Below are 25,031 nucleotides of genomic sequence, written 5' to 3' on the forward strand. Positions count from 1 at the left end.
TTTCATAAGATACATTTAATAGCGTGCATGAAGCATGAAGCCAGTTGCAAAAAACAGAATATTAGGAGGTGGTGGAACCCTCATCATAAGAAAGGCCCCTCTATGCCTCTCACAAAACTACATAGCTAATATATCTGTTACATACATGTTAATTGGGATTTGATATACACTGAATAGCATTTCATGCTGTATTTATTTGTTCCAGGTGAATAAGGACATACATTTAACGCAATAAATTTATGTGAGGTGAAAGCATAAACTTTATTACAAGGTCCAGGTTCACCAGTCAGAAGTGCTACAAAAGCATGGGTACAACTGATGAGATTCTAACTAATACCTTAAAGTGAATATGGCTAAAAATGTCATACTTTATATAGTGAACTTATTGCACCAGCCTAAAGTTTCAGCTTGTCAATAGCAGCAATGATCCAGGACTTCAAACTTATCACAGGGGGTCACCATCTTGGAAAGCGTCTGTGACACTCACATGCTCAGTGGGCTCTGAACTGTTGAGAAGCTGAGCTTAGGGGTCGTCACTAATTATCAAGCAGAAAATTAGGCTTGTCTGTAATATAAGGTAATGCTACAAGGCTGATTATTAAATGAAGCTAGTTGCACTGGTTTCTGTGCTGTTATGTAGTTATTATCTGTATTAATTACTAATCAACCTTATATTGTGACATTTATATACATTCTATGTGTACTGTATATTGTGAGTGGGTCCCTAAGCTCAGTAAGGGACAGCGGCAAAGAGCATGTGCAGTGAATCAGCAGAAAAGACTCTGCATTCTTGATAAAAAAAATGATAGTTTCCATCCGTAGTTTCACTCTCATATCTTTGGTTCTGTAAATCACTTGTGTTTGTGTTTTACCCTTATGTTGCTGTAACTGGCTGGAATCAATGTGAGATATTTTGGCTTGTATGGCATTCATCTAACTGAAGTATGACTTTTGCCAGGAAAATCTCAGTACAATTAACAACTTGCTCTTTAGTTACCGGTATTCCCTACATTGTTATTGCTGCACAGGGGTCGTAGAGATATATAGGGAAGTGGACAGGAGGATGGGGATTGGAGTCGCCAGGCACCTCTGAAGGTTTTTTTGCAGGGGTGCCTGGCGCACTCTAGTTACGCCACTGTATTTCATATTTTCAGATTATTTATAGTACCACCAGTCAAAGGCAATTTAGCTTTATAATAGGTACCTTTGATAATATATACAATTTGCCCAACCTCTGATAAAGTACACAAAAATACACTCACATATGTGTATGTATCCCTCTCCGATGATTTCAGATTCTGCATGGAATTCAATTTTAATTTGAAATCATAGATCAAAAGATTTTTTTTAAAGAACTAAACTATTTCTGTGGTGTACCCGGTTTCTATAAGTTAGGCAACGAGAGGTATTATTTGACCCTCATTCCCAGTAAAGGACAGTACCAAAAACTGACTACCTGATAACCCTACATATCTTCTTGTCTCCTTTAGTCAGACCCCTCTATGTGCCAGAGGTACTGGTGGAGATACAGATACAAATATAATGTCACCAAAGAGGAATAGTGGAAGGGAGTGGACCTTATATTGGTTTCCAGATATACTTTTAAATAGGTTGGTCAATGTTTAGAAAACTGCAATTTCACGTAAAAATGATAGTGAGGATCAAGCTCCTGATACTGCAAATCTTAAATGTTACAACAATGCATCGGTGTCCCCTCACCTTGATTATTATCCTCCCCTGGATTCAGAGCTCAAGCAATTCATTGTACTCACTTTACACAGACCCATTCAAACACTGCCACCATTCCTTCATTTGTTGCCTTGGCTCCTATTAGATTTTGATCCTGCCTTGAAACTGGCCTGTCATTCTATTGTACTGAACTGTGTTAGTACAGCTCAAGTGACAAATGAATATTATATGCACAGGAATCCACAACAAGCTTTATTCAAAATACATTAGAGCAGGAGTCCCCAACCTTTTTTACCCATGAGCCTCATTCAATTGTAAAAAGAGCTGGGGAGCAACACAAGCATGAAAAAAGGGTGCCTGGGGGTGCCAAATAATTTGGTAGCTCCTATGTGCACTGGCAGTCTGTTTGGTAGTAATTCTGGTTTCATGCAACCCAAACTTGCCTCCAAGCCAAGCATTTAAAAATAAACACCTTATTTAGGTCTCAGAACTTTCTGTTTCTGATCTGACTGGGATAGTAAAGCTTAGATAAACATCAGGCAGCAGACATGTCTAAGAAGTGCTATGCCCAAAGGTATTGTAGAAAAGCAGGCCAAGATGGACAGCAAAAACCCACACTTCATAAACAGATGAATGATTTATCTAAGAAGAAGAAATTACTAAGAAAACCCTGATTCCTTGTTTATATTACAGCCAAAATGTAGAGAAGGTCAGACATACAATGAGAATTACTGCTCAGCAACTTGAGTACAATTAGAGTACAATTCTACCAAAATAAATCCACATTTTTATATTATCTAATTTTTTTATTGTTAGAATAAAAAACCTCTTTTTAGTGAACACAACAGAAGTATAGATTTTGTTTAAAAGTGCAGTGCAGTATCACACACATGATTAAAATACCACTAAGGAGAAAACAAGGTCCACACAAGCCAACCAGCTTGATGCCTCCATCCCCTGGTTTCTAGGGATCTCTACAGACACATACATTTATTTAGGCCTTTGTACTTTTACAGGATGCTATTATTTACAGTTTTTTTAAATGCTAGCAAATTATTAAAAAGATCTGTGTGTTTAGCATGACTTAATTCTAGCTATTTTGTTTAGCCACACCAAATATTTGGGGCATTTTGCTAACATACTGCGAATTGAAACAATCCTTTTTTATATTTGCACTACAAATTGCAGCACAGCAATTTGTTATCAAATTTATATCTGATAATAACGTGTCATTTTTTATTGGTTGTACAAGTTGTAGGAAAAGTTAACTTCCTCATACTCTACATCTACATAGATCATAGCAAGTGTCACCCAACGGGAAGAAATTATTTTCATCTGACACTCGGGTATGTTTATTGCTAGTGATGGGCGAATTTGCGCCGTTTCGCTTCGCCGAAAAATTAGCGAATTTTGCGCGAATTTTGCGAAACGGCGAAAAATTCGCGAAATGGCGCCGGCGTCTCGTTTTTGACGCCGGCGCCCGTTTTTGACGCCGGCGCCCGTTTTTCGGAAAAAAATTTTGACGCCGGTGAATTTTTTGAGGCGAATTTTCGCGGGCGATTCGCGAATTTATTCGCTGGCGGCGAAACGCCCATCACTATTTATTGCACTATCTGGGCAACTCTGTACCTCCTCTATGAATGGAAGAAAATAAGAGCTTAGTGGGGACACAGCGAACACAATCATTTGACTATATGAAATCTTAATCTATAATGTGATAGAAACCACCAGAGACCTATTAAAACGTATGTAAAGAAATTGAAGAGAATAAAACAAAGAGGGATACTACTGTATATTACAACAGAAATAACTGAATGAAGGATCACGACCATGGTTTTATATTACAAAAAGGGGGTGATGATGGTAATGTGTTTCAATACAAAAGCACTAAATGGCGCTCATAATCTTTGTTGGAAAACATTTTATTCTTTGAATTACTGGATAGTTTGCATAAGCAAAAAACACCACGGGGTTAATATATGAATATAAGCACGACAACACACTAACATGGACATAAAATTGGGCACATACCGGTATTAATACTATTCATATACAAACATGCTTTGCAGCTTGAACAAGCACCAATGTCCCCTTCAGTTTGTTCTTTGAAATGCGAGAACGTGCATGAACTGAAGCAACAGAGCAATGGAATTACCATCATACTGGAAGTGGCATTCATTCCAGGGGAGAAGCACACCAACTTTTTCTGGCAAAGCCTTTACCTCATTTTATTGCAGAGATTTTGAAACACAAGCATTTTATTCAAAATTTCTGCAATAAAATGAGATAAAGGCTTTGCCAGAAAAAGTTGGTGTGCTTCTTCCCTACACAGTCTTGATGACATAATAGGAGTGGAAGTGACTTGGCATACGAATGCACCCTGCAGTGATAGGTAAGTAGAAAAAGTTGTTGCTGAACTAATTCCAGGGTCCCTTCAGCGGGTTGTGCCAATAGCCTCAACTTGCACCAAGTGAAAGAGACGCTAATGCCCTTATAAACTCAAAGTACTAAAATGATGCTATTTGAATATATATATATATATATATATATATATATATATATATATATATATATATATAAATATATATATATATATAGAAACGTAGTAACGGACAGCACTCGCTTGTAATGCTTAAAGGTTTCTTTATATCAAATCTTAAAAAATTACATCACCATATGTATGCACATATAAAAAACGCGACGTTTCGAGCCTGCATAGGCTCTTTATCAAGCCATGTGTAGCAATGGTATCAAGAACAAACACAAACCATGTGGCTATTTAAGGATCATCAAAGGAAGTGACATAGCAACATATTCATTATCCTCTAAACAGGGTTGACACAATGTATACTGAACACTGGCTGAATTAAATACACCATCCATGTAGAAACAGATATAGCTACAAGAATAAATATAAATTATAATCCCTATTGAGGCCTGCTGGATGAAGTGAATTTAGTCTTTTAATCCACCACACTTCCCGTTGTTTGAGTCTAAGTTCACGATCTCCTCCCCTAACTAAGGGGGGCACATGTTCTAATACCATGAACCGTAGTTGGTCCATAGTATGGCCCTTTTCTTTGAAATGACGTGACAATGGTAAAGCAACATTTCCCAATTTAATGGTAGACTTGTGTTGTGATATCCGTGATTTGACCTTTTGGATAGTTTCCCCAACATAGATCATACCACATGGGCAAACTATCGCATACACCACAAATTGTGATAAGCAGGTATGGTATCCCCTAATTTGAATGGAATCTCCCGTGCCTGGATGTAGAAAAAATTTGCCTTTAATCACATGTCTGCACTGTTTGCAATCAAGGCAAGGATACATGCCACTGTTACGTTGTCCCAAAAATGTACTTGCGACTAGTTTATCTTTTGGTACTGAATACTTAGTCAGTTTGGACCCTATGGTTTTCCCTCTTTTGTACGATATCAGTGGAGGGGAAATAAATTCCCTCACTGTAGGATAGGCTCTACATAAAATCGGCCAATGTTTCTGTAGGATGCCATTTATTTGTCTAGACAATCCACCATATTGTGTAACAAAGGTAATTCTGGGGTCCTTCACTTTTTTGGATTTTGACTGTCCTATGGCCTTTTCAGCTTTATCCAATACTTGTGATGGATACCCCCTCTTTTTGAATTTGTGTCTCATTTGTTTAATTTGGGCATCCCTGATCACTGGGTCACTAACCAATCTATGAACCCGTGTTAACTGACTGATTGGTATCGAATGCTTGGTGTGCCTAGGGTGGTTGCTAGTAAAATGCAAAATCTGATTTCGGTCAGGAGCTTAAAATAGTGCATTCGGAAACACAAAAAGTTAGTGATCAATTGGCCACAGGTTTTTCAGCACATGAATTTAATGATATGAAGGAACAGATACAGATTAAATTGGATAAATACAAACAAGAAAATGAGTAACAGAAAAGGCAAAAATTTGATCGTGACACTACAGATTATGAGAGAGGAAGGGTATACCAATGGAATTGTATTGATGGAAATGGAAGGGGAACAGCAAGGAGCCTGAGCGTACCACGCAATATGGAGAGGTCCACACATAGAGAGGAGACACAGGATAAAACCAGTGGGAGCACCCGGCCTTTTTTAGACGTCCAAGGAGACGCAGAGGTGGCAGGAAACACTGGCGCAGTACAAAAGAGGATACTACCCCCGAGGAACAAGCAAGGGAGGAGAGTGAACAAATAGTATTTAATATCTCCTCTATTCCATTGTCAGAATTACAGGTGTCGGTCCTAGGGAAGGGACTCAATTATTGCCTGACTTCTCCTGTTGACCGCTTCCAGTTGGACGTGGATCTTTACAGATTTTTCAGGACTTTGCGTCTAAAGGTACACTTTTCATTGTTGGACACACAGACATTGGACACTGGTGAGACTCATGTACTGACCACTAAAACTTTTGGTCTGCGCAGCAAAAGTAGGTTTGTCCCGCCGACTACCTACCCTGCTGTAGAGACCTATATTAATAACATTCAAGATGAAATTGAGGCTTTATACCAGCAAGGAAACCATACTCCTGGTATGGGATCCAATTTAACTAAACAGGAAAGGGAGGCTATACAGACCCTAATGGAGGATACCAGGATTACAATCAAACCCTCTGATAAAGGGGGTGCGATTGTTGTCATGGATACCTCCTATTATGTTGGTGAGATTTTGGGACAACTAGCTGATGGTGGAGTCTATAGGGTGCTTGAGGGGGACCCGATTGTGGGGATCTCTAAGCAGATAGACCAGCTATTAACCAACATGGTTAATAACAACACAATTTCTGATGAATTGAAAACGTATTTGACTGTTGCATTTCCACGTACACCCACACTGTATACTCTCCCAAAAATCCATAAGAATCCGATCCATCCACCAGGGCGTCCGATAGTTTCGGGCATTGATTCTGTTTTTTGCCCTTTGGCAATTTTTTTGGACCGGATTCTGGGACCTTTGGTGACTAAAACCCTGTCTTATGTTAAGGACAGTGGTGATCTTTTACAGAGACTGGATGGTCTTAATATTTCAGACTGTGAGGAAGTTATACTGGCCACATTTGATGTGTCCAGTTTATACACCTCCATACCTCATGATGAGGGACTGAAGGCATGTGAATGGATGTTACGTGGAAGTAATCAATATCAGGATTCACAAATTCAATTTTTTCTGGAGGTGTTAGAGATCATATTGAGACTGAATTATTTTGTTTTTCAGGAAGTATTTTACTTACAGTTACGTGGAACCGCGATGGGATCCAATGTGGCCCCGTCATATGCCAATACCTTTATGGTTTGGCTTGAAGAACATTTCATATATCGCGATGCTCTCTACAGGGGAAACTATCCAAAAGGTCAAATCACGGATATCACAACACAAGTCTACCATTAAATTGGGAAATATTGCTTTACCATTGTCACGTCATTTCAAAGAAAAGGGCCATACTATGGACCAACTACGGTTCATGGTATTAGAACATGTGCCCCCCTTAGTTAGGGGAGGAGATCGTGAACTTAGACTCAAACAACGGGAAGTGTGGTGGATTAAAAGACTAAATTCACTTCATCCAGCAGGCCTCAATAGGGATTATAATTTATATTTATTCTTGTAGCTATATCTGTTTCTACATGGATGGTGTATTTAATTCAGCCAGTGTTCAGTATACATTGTGTCAACCCTGTTTAGAGGATAATGAATATGTTGCTATGTCACTTCCTTTGATGATCCTTAAATAGCCACATGGTTTGTGTTTGTTCTTGATACCATTGCTACACATGGCTTGATAAAGAGCCTATGCAGGCTCGAAACGTCACGTTTTTTATATGTGCATACATATGGTGATGTAATTTTTTAAGATTTTATCTAAAGAAACCTTTAAGCATTACAAGCGAGTGCTGTCCGTTACTAAGTTTCTAGATTGTGGAGGACTGTCCGGAATCCCAAAGGGACGTGCACCGCTGAACCTGCTGTAAAGCGTGAGTGCTGTTGCTACTTCTTTTTGTACATATATATATATATATATGTAGGGGGGGAAGTGCCGTGACTTGTTGCGCTTTTTACTCTTTGCACATTGCACTGCATCTCGGTTGTCATGTAGCATGTAATTTGTTGAGAAAATGGTATTAAAACACTAGCTGTAACCTTGGGGCTGTCAGTCCCTCCAGGATATTTATTCATTGTGAATCCTCTCACTATATAATTTATTCCTATTAAAGGGATCCTGTCATCGGAAAACATGTTTTTTTCAAAACACATCAGTTAATAGTGCTACTCCAGCAGAATTCTGCACTGAAATCCATTTCTCAAAAGAGCAAACAGATTTTTTTATATTCAATTTTGAAATCTGACATGGGGCTAGACATTTTGTCAGTTTTCCAGCTGCCCCAGTCATGTGACTTGTGCCTGCACTTTAGGAGAGAAATGCTTTCTGGCAGGCTGCTGTTTTTCCTTCTCAATGTAACTGAATGCGTCTCGTGAGACATGGGTTTTTACTATTTAGTGTTGTTCTTAGATCTACCAGGCAGCTGTTATCTTGTGTTAGGGAGCTGATATCTGGTTACCTTCCCATTGTTCTTTTGTTTGGCTGCTGGGGGGGGGGGGTGGTGTCACTCCAACTTGCAGTACAGCAGTAAAGAGTGATTGAAGTTTATCAGAGCACAAGTCACATGACTTGGGGCAGCTGGGAAATTAACAATATGTCTAGCCCCATGTCAGATTTCAAAATTGAATATAAAAAAAATCTGTTTGCTCTTTTGAGAAATGGATTTCAGTGCAGAATTCTGCTGGAGCAGAACTATTAACTGATTCATTTTGAAAAAATTTTTTTTTCCCATGACAGTATCCCTTTAAGTTTAAATCAGCAGCAAGCATCTTGTGGCGATTCATATATGGTAGTTCCTGCACTGTCATAGTATTACTGTGGAAACTAATCATACAGGATAATCTTTTACAGAACAATGAGATTACAGAAAAACTGCACTTATGAAAATGAACTTCTTTTTACTTAAAGAAGCCAACAGCCTTCCACTTGCACTGAAATTTGTATATTATCTCTGCACTCTGAAGAACTGATGTCAAAGGCATGTTTAAGGCATTTTAATTTACTAAGAGATTCGTAAATGAATAAAAGGAACCAACAATAGAAGTGAATGAAGACAAACTGCTTCTTGGAAATGAAGCAACGCCGCAGGCAAGATGAGCAGTGCTCACACAGACGTTAATGCAGGTATCTGAGATCTTACAAGGCTCCATGCGGAACTGCCTGCTTGCGTTTATGACAGGACAAACTTGGCTGCAGAATGGAATCTGCATTATGTTTCCTGTACATTGCTACTCAGCAATCTGTGCCAGAGGCTGAACGTGCTTCCCTGCTGCAGTATCTGAGCATTTGAACTTGGGATGTGTTGGGAAGACTGCAGACCTTACCGCATTCCTTCGGAACCTCATTCCGTCTCTTGGAAGATTTGCTTCGGACATCTCGGGTGCAAGTGATGACCTCCTTCTCTTTATTGTCAGGAAAGCATTGGTGATACAGGATCTGCTGGCTGCTGGAAGCTTAAAATGATAAACTGAAGGGAGGACAGTGGAAGGTTTGCTGCTGCTGCATCTGCTTCCATAACCACAGCACTGCAAAAAGGAGCTAGTGCAGGACCAAACTGCTCCATCAACGAGCCTTGCATTGATTCGCCAGCTTTCATGTTAATCTACAGCAGACATGCATTCGCTGGCTTACATAACCACACACAGGAGCAGCACTGTCCGGAGCCCAAACATACACACCTGGCTCTCAAATAACCCTGATATGCTGAAGCTATTGTTTAACCTCTACCCTGCCAGAGGGGCAAAATCTTTCTGTATCCAGCAATTAAAAAAAAAATCTTTTGTTATGTTTTTTTGGTAAATAAAAAGTAATTCACAAATTATGTAAAGTAGTGTGTTGAGTGTATAGCAATAAAAATGTTTGTTTTAACAAAATAGTGTTGTCATAACTTGCTGCTTATGATATCTCATGGAGGATTTTTCAGTCTGCATGTTTTAACTTTAAGCCTGATTTCTTTCTGTGAGTGCTGCGAGCAGCAAAGGCAGCAACCAGGTCAGCCATAAATCCTCTACAGCAGCGCAGCAACTGACTACCGGCTTAAGAAGAAGTCGGGTCAGGAGATGTGGAGCGCGCACGTAGGATAATGCTGAAGGCATGTCGCCATATCGCCATATTTCTGAGACACAGCACAACCGGAAGAAGATATTCACTATGGTATTTTTTAATAAAGCATTAAAAAGCATTAAAGCATTAAAAATAGTGAACATTGTGCTGGAAGCAGGAGGTACTAGAGGGGGCTAAAAAAATTTTTAGTGTTACTGGTTCTTTAAGTAACCCTTGGACAGCTATCCCAGCAGCAATCGTAGGGCTCTTACACATGGCCATTTGTTAAAGGTTTACAAACACATGCTGAGTGCGTAGCATATATTGAATATTCTTATAAATACACCATAGTAATGAAGGGCACACACAAATGAAGTTCAGAAACACACCCACAGCAATGACTCAGCACTCATAGGACTAGCTTAAAAAATAAAATTTTTGGCACCATTTACATCAGCGTGACATCCCAGTTGGCTCCTAAGTGCACATACCAAGGGCCCTTCTGCAGGTGAAACGCAGACAGTATTGCTTTGATGGCGGACGTGTTGCTGTGGTAACGTGTGTACTGTTACAAAGGTTGAGTTGATACCAATCAGGAAGAGCAGTACAGAATCAGGAGTCAAGAACGTAGTTGGGGTCAGAGGCCAGGTCAAAACCAACAGTATTGTAGTACAGAAACAAGATACAAGAGAATGGTCAATAAACAGGTAGAGGTCAGGATGGTCAGGAACAGCCTATGTCAGAAACAGACAAGACAGGTTATAAATCGTACCCAGGGCCACCATCAGAGGGGCCACAAGGGGTACAGTTGTACTGTGCCTGGGCCTAACTAGAGTCCTGTCTGTGCAGCTCTTTCCAGATTAGCTGAGCCTCCCTTGACAGCGGAGGCCTGTGCCAATGTCCCGAAGCGATAAGGTCCTGAAAACCAGTAGACTCAAAGTCCCGAAAACCCAAAGTCCCAAAGACCCGAAGTCCTGAAAAGCCTAAGACCCGAAGTCCTGAAGCCACGAACGGAGCTGAAGCCATGAAAGGAGCAGAAGGAAACTCCAGAAGCTGTCATCACTGAGGACAAGGAAAAAGAACCTACGGTAAGTTCCACTGAACGCAAATGTGTTTATGTATAACTGTGTATTTGGAATGTACTTGAAGCACAAAAAAATGCAGCAAGTTGCATCTAAAAAAATAACTTTTTTAACTGAACACCTGTGTAACACTAGGGCCCACGATCGGATCAGCCCGATGTTGCCCACCTCAAGGTGGGCATATCGGAGGGAGATCCGCTCGTTTGGCGACATCGCCAAACAAGCGGATCTCTCCATGTATGGGCACCTTTAGGGTAGGACTACACCCCTGCCCCCTTAAGCCAGCTCAGTAGGACTGCCCAAGAAAAAATGGAAAGTTGACACTTTGCTGATCATCTGCTGTCAGTAATATGCACTCAAAGTTGGCTCCATAGAAATGCATAGAATTGTCATTCAAATCTCAGTCTGAAGATATGAAGCTGGAAGCATGGCAGGGGTTTGAGCAGACTATGAGCAGGGTCTGGGCAGGCATGGCTAAAATGCAGCTGGATCCCTTCGGTCAGTATTATGACCTGCCTGGGATATGGATAAAGCTCTTTGCCATTTATTACTGGCCCTTTTTACAGCGTTCTACTTGCATGTCTGAAGTAAGATACACATAGTGATTTACATTGTATAAAAGCTCTAGGGGCAAATTCACTAACCTCCGAAAATTCACCAGTGATGGCTTTGCTCACAGCGCAACACTTCGCCAGGCGTAGATTCCCCAGGACAACGCTAATTCACTAAAATCCGAAGTTGCGTCCAGGGCGCCAAACACTGACGAAGTTGCGCATGCGTTACTACGCCAAGCGAAGCGAAGTTGTGCTAGAGTTGGCTAATTTGCATACGGCGGGAAGTTAAAGATCAACAGATATACATGTTGCAGCAAATACATTACACTACACAAGCCCAGGAAACCTTAATAAAATAAAAAAAAAGTTGTTATATTGCCCTACACATGAGCCCCAGGAAACGTAGGGGAAGAGTCGGTTACCCCCAAAAAATTTACACTATTTTTCAGCCTATCACCCTGAAAAAGAAAAAGTCAGCCAGTGTTTTTTGGGACTTTTTCAACTATTTTTTGAGGAAGTCCTATCTACTCTATTGTACTTCGCCTGGTCTGAGGTGGCGAAGGCAAATCTGGCACAAGAGTTCAGTAAAATCCGCATCTTAGTGAATTTGCGCAGTTACGTCCTTCGCCAGACGCAAATTCGCTAGGCGTTAGGGAGCGTAATACCGAATTTTCGCCCAGCTTTAGTCACTTCGCCCTTTAGTAAATTTGCCCCCTAGTATTTCCTTTGCATGTATCCGTACCTATCTACACATAATATGCATAAATTCTACTCATGTGTATTAATGTCCTGACTGGGGACATTTCCTATACAAGGAAATACTTTGCCTGATTTTAAAGTAAGTTAAGTATTATGCAAGTCATTTGTTGCTGACATGTAATTGGGTATTCTGCAGGAAGTTCGTTGTACTCTATTGGGTAAAATCCTATGTTAAGGATGGGGAGGCACATTTTATAACATTTTTTGCTTTACCTAAATCTGCTTTATTTCAAATCTACACATAAGCCACCATTGGGGACAGAGTAGAATGGCACTGGGGACACTCTGTACTATAATGTATCAGTGGGGAGGCTTCCAATTGTTTTAAGGGGTCTCCATTCGGCATATCTGCCTTGCAAAAAACATGTTGCACCAGCGCTGTTCTCTGCTGAGAGGATTGGTAAGACTGTGTCTGTTGGAGATCATGGGGTCTACTGCATAGAGGAGTTAGGAGCCTGGAAGTGCACCCTTGGGTCACCATATACACTTCTGCAGAATTCATATAGTAACTTACAGACAATTTCTGGAGAGTTAATTTTACAGACGTCCATGTATCCAATCTTCTGTCCAATATGACAATAAATTTAACATCTGATTCTTGTTTACTGGAAGAAAAAAATAAACAAAAGCAGGTTGATATAAAGGGGTATATTTAGCGATCACACAGTCCACTAGAGTGAAGTTCCGCCAGTCTCCATTCATTTCAATGGGATTTTTAAAAGAATATTTATCAATGGGTGAAAGTGAAAGTTCATCCTATGATAAATACGTCTTTCAAAATACCATAGACATAAATGGAGAGTGGCAGAATTTCAGAATAGTGGACTGTGATGATCGCTAACTTCACTCTTTGATAAATATACCCCAAAGACTTTTGACCATGATGGTAAAGAATGGTTTCTTTCTATTTGCTGTTTATATTCCCTGTTCACCCAGATTTCATTAACAGTTTGCAATGCCACCCTTTATTCAGCCTCACTGACCTCGGTCTGGGAATTATTTCTGACTCTTACTAACGCTTACTAAATCCTAGAAACAACTAAAACAATTACTTACTCTCCCAGTTCCGACACTGAGTAAAGAAAGTGAGGAATATACATGTTCCATGTTACTCAACATTAGAACACTGGAACAGTTTCAAATTCAGACTGTATGCTGGTGTATCTTTAATGATGAAAAACACTAACCCTATAATTCTCCCTAACTAGTTTTAAGACTGGGCCTCCCAACCTTTGCTTGGATATGTCACATGCAGAGATCGTTATTCAAAATCTGCATCTGCTTCAATTATAAAAGGACAATAAAATAATGAGAATAGTCTATACCCACTGTCACCTTCAGATGCTGCAGCAATTTAGCAGAAAAAGCATTTAGAACATTGGCTCTTACAGAGCAATGTTATTTCATGTAACTTTCAAGTAATGATTGTCAAAAGTTCCACATGAAATAACACCTCTGAACAAAAATACTTAATTTACAGGACAAATGAACATAAGGACTATTACGGTACCTTGGAATAGAGGTTAGGTATGTTAATACTTTCTGTACAACACTTTCTGGAAATTCATCGAATGTGGCATTTTCTGGAAATGTGATGATCCAGCCATTGTCTTTTCCACGACCTCCTTTAAAAAGTAGATGCACCAGTTAAAATGTTAAAGGGATACTGTCATGGGAAAACATGTTTTTTTTTCAAAACACATCAGTTAATAGTGCTGCTCCAGCAGAATTCTGTACTGAAATCAGTTTCCCAGCTGCCCCCAGTCATGTGACTTGTGCTCTGATAAACTTCAGTCACTCTTTACTGCTGTACTGCAAGTTGGAGTGATATCACCCCCTCCCTTTTGCCCCCAGCAGCCTAACAAAAGAACAATGGGAAGGTAACCAGATAACAGCTCCCTAACACAAGATAACAGCTGCCTGGTAGCTCTAAGACAAGCATTCAATAGTAAAATTCAGGTCACACTGTGACACATTCAGTTCCATTGAGTAGGAGAAAGAACAACCTGCCAGAAAGCAGTTCCATCCTAAAGTGCTGGCTCTTTTTGAAAGCACATGACCAGGCAAAATGTTTCGAGCACATGTGCGTTATGTCCACTTAGTTGTGGGCGTGGCCTGGTTTTGGTGCTTGCAAATAGAGTAGGGATGCACCGAATCCAGGATTTGGTTCGGGATTCGGCCATGATTCGGCCTTTTTCAGCAGGATTCGGATGAATCCTTCTGCCCAGCCGAACCAAATCTGAATCCTCATTTGCATATGCAAATTAGGGGAGGTGACTTTTTGTCAGAAAATAAGGAAGTAAAGAATGGTTTCCCCTTCCCACCCCTAATTTGCATATGCAAATTAGGGTTCGGGTTCGGTATTCAGCAGAATCTTTCGCAAAATATTCAGGGGTTCGGCCGAATCCAAAATAGTAGATTCAGTGCATCCCTAAAAAAGAGTTCATAAAGGGCAACTTTAAGCTTATAAGAATGATTGATCTATGGCCTGAACACTTGAATATTGTGGGATCTGGACACAAATGTAAACAGCTAAATAGATACAATAAAACTTGTTTGATCAACCTTGTTTGGTCAGAGCAGAGGAAATGATAGACCAGAATTTGAATCAGAGCAGATTACATGAGATCCAATAATAATGCAGTGCAGTTTGTCCAGCTTGTCTATTAAGGTACCAGTACATACACAGATGTTCATAAGTAAGATCCTATACTGACCATGGGGGAGAGTGCCCAACCAGCTTCTAACAAAATGAGCAGAAACTTATGTAACTTACATATAAACATGTGACTTACATAGAAACTACAAAGAAACTTGTGTACAGTAACTTATGTATGAAGCAATGACAATGCAGAGCAGTGTGACAGGGGTAGGTAGCAATGTAGCATTTAACCATAGGGCTCCACTGGCCCCTAATGAACTGATTGACTTATCAGCCTATTAATTAATTATACTATTTAAATAAACCACTTAATATAGAGTAACATAAACTATTTATATTGGGACCTATTTACTGAACCTCAGGAATAAGACATTTTCATAAACAAATATTGCAGCTGATTATTTCCTAGCCCCTCTAGCATGAGTTTTGTCTGTTTTTTCTACAGTCACACCCCTGATTTTCAGTTATATGATTTGTTTGTTTGTATCATAGTAGCTGTGTTTAAACCAATTGTCCTATCAAAACCTACCAAGCTGCTAGTTTATCTTGTGTAGCACATACAAAGGGCATTGCCAAAAATTCTGCTTCTGTGCTTCTGTGTTCATGGGGTTGCTCCAGAAAAATAACTTGTACAGGGCAGCGAGAGTTCTGATGGCAGCCCTGTTTCCAGAACCCACCAGCACACCCTGGCCTCTCCAGCATAAGTTGGCCCGGTGCACAGTCAGAAGGGATCGGCAACCCCAATTGTAGTCAGCGTAATAAAAGAAAAACTGGCACTCAGAGCTCGATGCATGCGGGCAAAGCCCTGCGTGTTTATTACAATGTAACGTTTCAGGGGCGGGCCCCTTCGTCAGACGAAGGTCTGACGAAGGGGCCCGTACCCGAAACGTTACATTGTAATAAACACGCAGGGCTTTGCCCGCATGCATCGAGCTCTGAGTGCCAGTTTTTTTTTTTATTACGCTGATGGCAGCCCTGCCCATAATTGTGCCATATACCATATAAAACTAAACAAAACACCACACACTGCAGGACTAAGCAACAATAATATTCAATAATAGGGGGATTTACAGATCACTAGGGCACAAGTGCTAAGGGGCACAAGAGCTTATGCCTTAATACTCGCCTAACAAACAGTTACAACCCAGCAGGGAAAGGCTACACTCTGCTCCTTGCGCCAGATTGAAAATTCCATGCAAATCAGGAAACCCTTAGGGTTGGGAGGGTAGATGCCTACTTGGATGGTTGGTTTGCAATAATTTTGGAGTGTTTCTCCAGAGACAGATGAAGTGAAGCAGTTTAAGGTCTAATACAATGTAAATATAATGAGGAACTGTAGTACCAAGATAACTTAAAGGAGAACTAAAGCTTAACTAAAAAAAAAGTAGGCTAGAACTGTTGTACATTATGTTTTGGGCTTCTGCACCAGCCCAAGGCAACCACAGCCGTTTAACAGTAAAGATGTGTGGCTCTAAATATACCGAGTAGTTCTCCGTCTTCTTTTCTGCTGATTCACTGCACATGCTCTGTGCTGCTGTCACTTACTGAGCTTAGGGACCCACTCACAATATACAGTACACATAGAATAGAAATGTCACAATATAAGGCTGATTAGTAATTAATACAGATAATTACTACATGGCAGCACATAAACAAGTGCAGCTAGCAACAGAATTTAATAATCAGCCTTGTAGCATGAGCTTATATTTCTGCTTGAGAACTTTGGACAACCCCTAAGCTTAGCTTCTCAACAGCTGCTCAGAGCCCACTGAACATGTGAGTGTTACAAACACTTTCCAAGATGGTGACCCCCTGTGACAAGTTTGAAGTCCTGGATCATTGCTGCTATTGAGAAGATGAAACTTTAGGCTGGTGCAATAAGTTCACTATATAAAGTATGCAATTTTTAGGTGTATTCATTTTTAGGGTTTAGTTCTCCTTTAAAAAACAAGTGAGTAAAGTGTTTATCCAAAAACACTTTATTTCTGTAAATGATATGATTTCTTCTTCATATTTGTGGTGTGTGTGTGTGCGTGCGTGCGTGCGTGTATATATATATATATAAGCACTTTTTTAAAAAAAAAAACACATTCTTATAAAACATTATAATTTTGCTATGCTACATATATTACAACTTATTCTGTTCTGAATAAATTACATTTGGCATAATTTTCCTGACCCAGAAACCTTAGATGCTGCTAAACAACCGTAATGTTTTATTAAGTACTTCTACATGGCGCAGGAGACTCGGGTATAAAACACTGGGTATCACTTTGCCAAGCAGTTTACAAGTTCAAGCTGAGGATTTAATTACATGATGACACTAGGACACACGAGTGGCTACTTACCAGAAAGAAAAGCAAGTTCCTTCATCAACAGATCAGCAATGTCTTTAGCTGAGATGGGAACCACCGTCTCTATAAAACAAGCAGTACATCATTAGATCCAGTAATCTGGCCTTGCACACACACACACACATTTTTATATTCTGACAATTGTATATTTTTATAAATATATTGATATAATATTATACGGGAGTTTTTTGACCCAGAAGGTCATGACATTCAGACATTTCAGTCATGTCCTGATCCACCCTGGCCACACAGGCTTATAAGAGTGAAGGAATTGCAAATAGGAAAAATGGTTAAATAGATGGTAATAGCACCTATAGCATTATCTTTATAATCTAAAATGTCCCTGCAGTCTTGTCAATTTTCACAAAGTAGGAAGCAATCACTTCTGCCAATTCTATTGTCTCCCACACTTGGAGTTAAACGTATGTTATGCACTTGGATTATGGTGAATGAACAATACCTATGATAAATTTCTAAGGATTTGGCAGCCCTGGTTGGAATATAGACGCAGTGATCCCAATGTTTATCTGCTCCTTTCCATCTGACTTTCCCTCTATCACACTTTCTTTTGAGGTATATTGATATTCCTGTGACTTATTCCGCAATTTATCAGTCTCTCCCATGCATTCTAATAAATAGGTGGCTCTTTGATTTGATTTCACTGTTTTATAGTTGTGTAAAGATTAAAATTTGATAACCAATGCAACATAACGGACTCATATTGTCTCATGATAATTTTGTAACAATTTTATTTTGTCTATCCAATGTTGACATCTTACGTTGTACCAATGTGCACTGATATTTTACTCATGTCCACTTTCGAATGTCTGCACTGCTTATGATAACCTGTCACATTTTGATACGTGTATATTGCATTTGTTTGTGAAACAATAAAAATATTGTTGAAAAAAAAAAACGTATGTTATGCACTGGTACATATGTAAAATCCGGAGGATATGTGCCAGAAGCAACTGGCAGTGCTGAAACACATGCATAGAAATGTTACGATTCAACAGAATCTGAATCAAAAAGTGCTGGGCGGAATCCTGGATTTAATGCCTCCCTAATCTACAGTATAGCAATCACTCTAACAGTATGATTTTATACCATTGTACTCACTATGTACAGTAAATCCTGAGTGTACAGTGCAAATAATTCAATCTACAAAATAAAATTTCATTCCTGATACAGCAAGTGTATTTTTTTAGTTGTAATAATGGTGTGTAGGCGCCATCTCAGGTCATTTTGTTTGGTCATTTGCTTTCAGAAAGAGCCAGCACTTTAGGATGGAACTACTTTCTGGCAGGCTGTTGTTTCTCCTACTCAATGTAACTAAATATGTCACAGTGGGATGGTAAATTCGTACGATCGTTCTGAGAAGATAGTGGTCTCACGATCAGGATCTGATCTTTTAAAAATCTCAACATCTATGGCCAGCTTAAGTTGCATCCAATTCGCAAACAAACATGCATGCAATGGTGTTCTTGTTGATGCAGTGGGTGCAATTCCTCGGTAGTTGAAATTACAATGGAATGCCGGTTGGAAACCAGGCCCCGACTAGCCATTGGGCCGTTCAGGCAAATGCCTGGTGGGCGGCTCCATTTATGGGCCAGGGAAGTGGAGCCAAAGTGGAGCAGAAGCCGAAGCCGTGCAGGGGCCAACGGAGGATGGAAGCCCGAAGCCGAGCGGGGGCCAAAGCTGAATGGGAGCCAAAGGGGAAGCTGCCCAAAAGAACCATAGCCACAGAAAACTAAGAAGCTGCTGTGTCCTAGAAGGAAGAAAATCTGCCGAATGTTAATGGTAATTTTCCACTGAATACCAGTGGTCTTTTTTGTTTTTTAATCCCTGGCTACAGTGTTTTTACTTTTAAATGTAACCTGCTTGGGTTTTTTTGCCAGGGCCGCTTTTTACTCGCAGTCCAGCCCTGGCGAATGGGTAGAAAACATGGTGATTTTCATCCAAAAATGTCACTTTGAACACTGCACTGCATGTATGAATATATATGTACTGTATAATTCAAAACAATGTTTTAGTCAACAGCTCTCCGTCAGTCAAGACTCCAATTCCCATAATGCTGTGTGTGGTTTGTGATGATCATACCTGTGAAGAATGTTTGCCAAACCTTCGGCCATATTCAATTCAGTGAGAAAAAGTTATCTCATGGTTTATCACATGAAAACTCATGGACGAGATTCAATTTGAGGAGAAAAAACTTTTCTCCACATTCCATTCCAGTTTCTTCCCCATAGACTTTAATAGAGTTTTCACATTATAAACTGTGAGACAAGTTTTTCAGAATTGAATTGCATTTCCAATTGAATCTCGTCCATGTCTTTTCACATTATAAACTTTGTTCTCAATGAATTGAATCTGGTCCATTGTGGGAAACCGAGGGACTGAGTTATGCACGAACAGGTGGATCCTGGACATGTCCCTAAAAGTTTTATCGAATTGACACATGGGAACCCCCTGAGTTGACTGGATTAAGAGTTCACTGCAACATTTTTCCAATAGTATATGTACTCAGATGAGGCAGGACTACCATTTTTATTGGGTTTAAAGGGCAATGTTTAACTAGTCTGAACTAACAAAAAATAAATAATAACAGTAAGAAATTCCATCTGGACTAGTCCTGTTGTGAGAAAAGAAATTGAAAACAAAAACCTCAGAAAAGACAAAAAGAATCAAGGCTTCAACGCTTCAACACTTCAAATATTTATACATGGTTACAAGGAAAACCCTTTTACTCCACAATTTACACTATTGTTACAGGGGGAAGGATTTTGGCCAATACTTGTGACCAATTTCACTAGCCTTCCACCTTGCAATTCAATGAGAAAACATATCTGTTTAACACATGAAAACTCTGTCCTTGGGAAAAAAAATTTCAATATGGACATACAGGGACAAACATACTATTTAAGCAGATACTAATAAAGTGTAGGGGCCGTATTCTGAATATGTTGCCAATGATAGTGAATAGTGACCATACTGCAAAAACCAATGGCAAATCCAGTTAGAAAATGAGCTGAGCTGTGAGGTGCCAGGCTAACTATTTTGCTAATGCAGATACTACATCCAGTTCTTGGCCAACCAACATGGTTATGTGAGTCACTTGGCCCAGGCAACAGTACCTCACCCACTGATGACCTATGTAGCCAATCCCAATAATGGCACACATTAATTATAACAAACAGAATTCTGTAGTGATGCCAAGATGACAGGCACAGCTGGGTTCTTAGCTGGTGCTTTGATGCATCTCACAAGCAGAGTACAAATTCCCATAAGTTTTTGGGAAAAGAAAATACGGTCTCTAATTTAAATCCTGTTTTTGGGTAGAATAGTGGTATAGGATGGTGATGCTGTCCTTTTTACTTCTTGCTGATTTTGTAGTAATAAATCTGAAACTGGTAACAAGGTCATTTTCATCTCTTGAAATGCATTATAGTAAATCAGAGTAACCGGTATCATTTTTCAAAACAAGAACAGACATTACGGGGGATATTTATCAAAATCCGTAAATATCTCTTTCTGAAATCTACTCCGACCAAATCCTCACAGCCCTTATTTATCAATACATTTTCCTGAAAATTTCCTGTGTGGGAAAAAAATTGTGAAAAACTCTAAGGGGCACATTTACTAAGCTCGAGTGAAGGATTCGAATGAAAAAAACGTGGAATTTCGAAGGTTTTTTTTGGCTACTTCGACCTTAGACTCCGACTGTGACTTCGAATCGAACTAAAAATCGTTCGACTATTCGACTATTCGATAGTCAAAGTACTGTCTCTTTAAAAAGAAATTCGACTACCTTCTTCGCCAACTAAAACCTACCGAGCATCAATGTTAGCCTATGGGGACCTTCCCCATAAGCTTTCTAACCTTTTTCTGATCGAAGGAAAATCGTTCGATCAATGGATTAAAATCCTTCGAAACGTTCGATTCGAAGGATTTAATCGTTCGATTTTTCCTTCGATTGTTCGACCGGATTAAATGCAGTAAATCCTTTGACTTCAATATTCGAAGTTGAAGGATTTTACTTCGATGATCGAATATCGAGGGTTAATTAACCCTCGATATTCGAACAATAGTAAATGTGCCCCTAATCGTACTATTTTTTTCAGATTTTTGCACAAAAACCATGAAATCTTCGGGTTATTGCAAGAAACCCAGTGCAGATCAGGATATCTTTGGGGCTTCTCCCATTGACTTAAATACAACCTCAGCAGGTCTGTCGGATTTTCGGTTCTGACTTTTTCCATCCTAGGGTATAGTAAATTCCATATAATTCAAGTTTCTTTTCCCTAAAAATTTGTATTTTATAGAAAAAAAAACTCGAAATTTGTCCAGTTTTTGGCATTTGACTTTAATAGATAACCCCTATAGGTTATGCTGAAAAATAACTTTGCCAAATCCTCAGTTGCTTATAACAGCTTGTATGTAATTAATTCTTTGCCCTGAGAAGCTTTCAGTTGGGTTGGCATTTATAATGACGACCAATTGCAAAGTTGCTAGGAATTGGACATTTAGAACTGAACATACTAAAAGTTACCTCAAAGGTGAACCACTCCTCTTTCTGCTCCTAAAACCAAACTTTCTGTTCTTGAAATTACATCCACTCAACTAATTTGCATTGAACTTGCCAGTTTGCTTCCCATACCCTAAAATCCTTTGTCCCCTATTGGAATGGGAGTTCCAGTATAATAGAACAGTGCTTATTTAATATGGTATAATTTTATGTTATTGACCCCATTCGGGTGTGTTATCCAGTCTGTAATGGTAAAATATATTAATGGTTATATGCAATGTTAATCTCTAATGTATAATCACATCTTCAAATCTAAGTACACTGTGTGTTTTTTTGGTGTTAAAATTAGACGTGGCCGGCCTATTAATAGCGTGTGTGTCTGTACAAAGAGGAAAGCTGGGTGTTAATTTAACTATGTATATATTTGCTTTGTGCTTCCAAAGACTGTAATCTCAGACTGAATCCAAGATTCAATACATCCATAAAGACTAATCATCCTGGATAGGGCTAGAACTAGAGATACACGAGATGGGAGTGGATAGAGGAAACATTTGGATGAGGTATTTTCCAAATTCTAGGAGCCAACACCTTCTGTAAAGATATTTCACTCTGATACAGCCTATACACACACACAGTTTCAGATACAAATCCATTCACTTAGATTAGAATATAGAATCTCAACAAGATTAAGAAGTTTTGCATTTTAATTTTTTATTGTTTCATAGATCTTGAAAGTTTTGATAGGAAAAACACAGACTTAAATGTATTAACAATACGGATTTTATTTTTTTTGCCTTAAATCGTGGAGAAAATGCTCTCAAATTCTGATAAATCTGTCCGTAAGGATTCCAGAAGGTATTTGATTCTATAGGTGTTAATATCTTGAGTTATTGGAGTTCTGCTATATGGAAAATATATGCTAAGCAAGCAGCAGAATAACTTGGGGAGGGGGAGTTTAAGGTAGGGATGCACCGAATCCAGGATTCAGTTCGGGATTCGGCCCTTTTCAGCAGGATTCGGATTAGGCCCTATCTTTCTGCCTGGCCGAACCGAATCCTAATTTGCATGTGCAAATTAGGGGCGGGGAGGGAAATTTCTTGACTTTCTGTCACAAAACAAGGAAGTAAAAAATGTTTTCCCCTTCCCACCATATGGGCATATGCAAATTAGGATTCGGTATTCGGTCATATCTTTCGAGAAGGATTCGGGGGTTCGGGTGAGGGCACAAGGCAGATTCAGGGAGATTAGTCTTCCTCGGGGCGATTAATATTCCGGAACTGCCTCCCCGCCGGCTAAAATGTAAATCACTGACGGGATGGCAGTCGGCGCAATTCGTTTTCCGAAGTCGCTGGAAGTTTCCTCGTGAGGCAACTTTGGGTGACTTCGGAAAACGAAGCGCAGTGATTGCCATCCCGTCCGCTATTTGCATTCTAGCCGGCGGGAGGCAGTTCGAGGAGATTAGAAGAAGAAGAGGAGATTCAGGCATGAGAAAGGCATGCCTGACTTGGAACTGCTTGGCAGGACTAATTTACTGCTATCCCATATCACTGAAACTACAAACGCCAGTGAAGATCATAAAACAAGACACGGCACCGTGGAAAAAACAGCAGATCTTTGAATAAACATGTTAACATTCCTGGTAATAAGATTTAAAATTACCCTTTCATGAGCAGATATGTAAATACCTCTTATCCAGTGAGGAATAAAGTCAACAGTCCCATCATATACAGTAGCAGAGGAATTACAGTAGAACCCCTGTTTTACATCCCCTGATTTTAAGTTTTCCCTCATTTTACATTGTTGTTTTGTGGTTCCACCTATATATTATGCATGATACATTTCCCTGATTTTACATTTTCCTGGATTTTACACCATTTTTTTCTGGTCCCCTGAAAATGTAAAAAACTGTCCTAAAGGATGCAAGAAAGTATCAGTTGAAGCACCATAAACAGATATCGCTCCTGACATTCCTAACTGAAACAGGTCCCAAGCATTCCGTATAATAGATGCTAGAGGTATGGGATCAGTTATCTGAAAACCTGTTATTCAGAAGGCCGTCTCCCATAGACTCCATTTTAAACAAATGATCCAATTTTTAAAAAATGATGTTTTTTAATGATAAAATAGCACCTTGTACTTGATCCAAACTAAGATATTAGTATTCCTTATTGAAAGCAAAAGCAGCCTCTAGGGTTTATTTAATTTTTACATGATTTTCTAGTAGACTTCAGGTATGAAGATCCAAATTACGGAAAGATCCCTTATCTGGAAAACCCCAGGTCCAGAGTATTCCGCATAACAGGTCCCATACTTGTACCTGTACTTTAACATAATTCATTGGGTTGTAACTGTCTGTTAAATAATGATGATTTAACACTGTCACTTTGTTTATGTTACACAGGAGCCCGGCAAAAAAATGGTCAAAATAATCGTTACATTTGATTAATATTCATAAGCAGAACAGATGCTGTTGGACTAAAACTCTCAGACTCCCACCGCCAGCTGTAGGGCTGCAGGTTCCCTGTTTCCAGATGAAATGATGAAGCTCAAGCTCCAGTGTTCCACTAAGCAACTCCAGTAACTGTCAGAGCGATGGAAAAAACCTTTCTCCAGTATGAGTGATGAACTGTTTAATCAACTTTCTATATTTAATCACTTAAAAGGAGACAAAGGACCAGGTGTTAACTTGTGTCTGGAAATGCCTTGGAGATATTTCCACACACTTTAAAAATATAAAACAAGAAGCCAAATAACAATTATTTTCTGTTTGCCCTCTTGTATTGCTTGTCTATGCATTCAGCAGCCCATATCTCATCTCATGTTATTACCACCAATTCCTTTAATGAGCCTAAACATGCACAAAAGACAAAATAAAATATTGATGAAAGACTCGCTGCCCTGGTGCGTTCTGGGAAAACACTTAACTCCCAGGAAGCAGATGAATTACACTCTTGTCAAACACTTATGAACTACAATCCTAGGCTTGCGAGGCCATTGGTTCCTGGATGCTGGCCCCTACTACCAGATGCTCTCATAAATACACACTGCCACATATCAGATATTAGCCAGATTTGTGCTTTATTTATCAAAATATACAAGGGTTCATGGAGATGAGAGTACCTTACGCAGATTTTTACGATGTCGTTTTTATTTCTAAATTACACTGTTTACACTGCAACTAATTCACTCTACAATATGAAATTTCTTTCCTGAACCAGCAAGTGTATTTATTTAGTTGTAATATTG

At 39.4% G+C, this 25,031-nt stretch overlaps 1 protein-coding gene across 3 annotated transcripts in view; it reads right to left on the bottom strand.

Moving 5' to 3' along the window:
- mcf2.S (MCF.2 cell line derived transforming sequence S homeolog) overlaps positions 1–25,031 on the bottom strand; it is a 78,565-nt gene that overhangs the window by 45,452 nt on the left and 8,082 nt on the right. For 2 of the 3 annotated variants that reach the window (XR_005963897.1, XM_041575151.1), the window contains exons 2-4: positions 17,255–17,323; positions 13,755–13,869; positions 12,759–12,849 (exon numbers count right to left, since the gene is read on the bottom strand). Coding sequence is in view for 2 of the 3 variants with exons in the window: in XM_041575151.1 (XP_041431085.1) it covers positions 12,759–12,849; positions 13,755–13,869; positions 17,255–17,323 (275 nt within the window). In the remaining variant the exon portion in view is untranslated. Of the gene's footprint in view, positions 1–9,131; positions 9,965–12,758; positions 12,850–13,754; positions 13,870–17,254; positions 17,324–25,031 lie in introns of those variants that run through there. The other variant, XM_041575152.1, reaches the window with a different exon arrangement.

The sequence above is a fragment of the Xenopus laevis genome, chromosome 8S (assembly GCF_017654675.1).
Source record: "Xenopus laevis strain J_2021 chromosome 8S, Xenopus_laevis_v10.1, whole genome shotgun sequence".
Lineage (NCBI taxonomy): Eukaryota > Metazoa > Chordata > Amphibia > Anura > Pipidae > Xenopus > Xenopus laevis.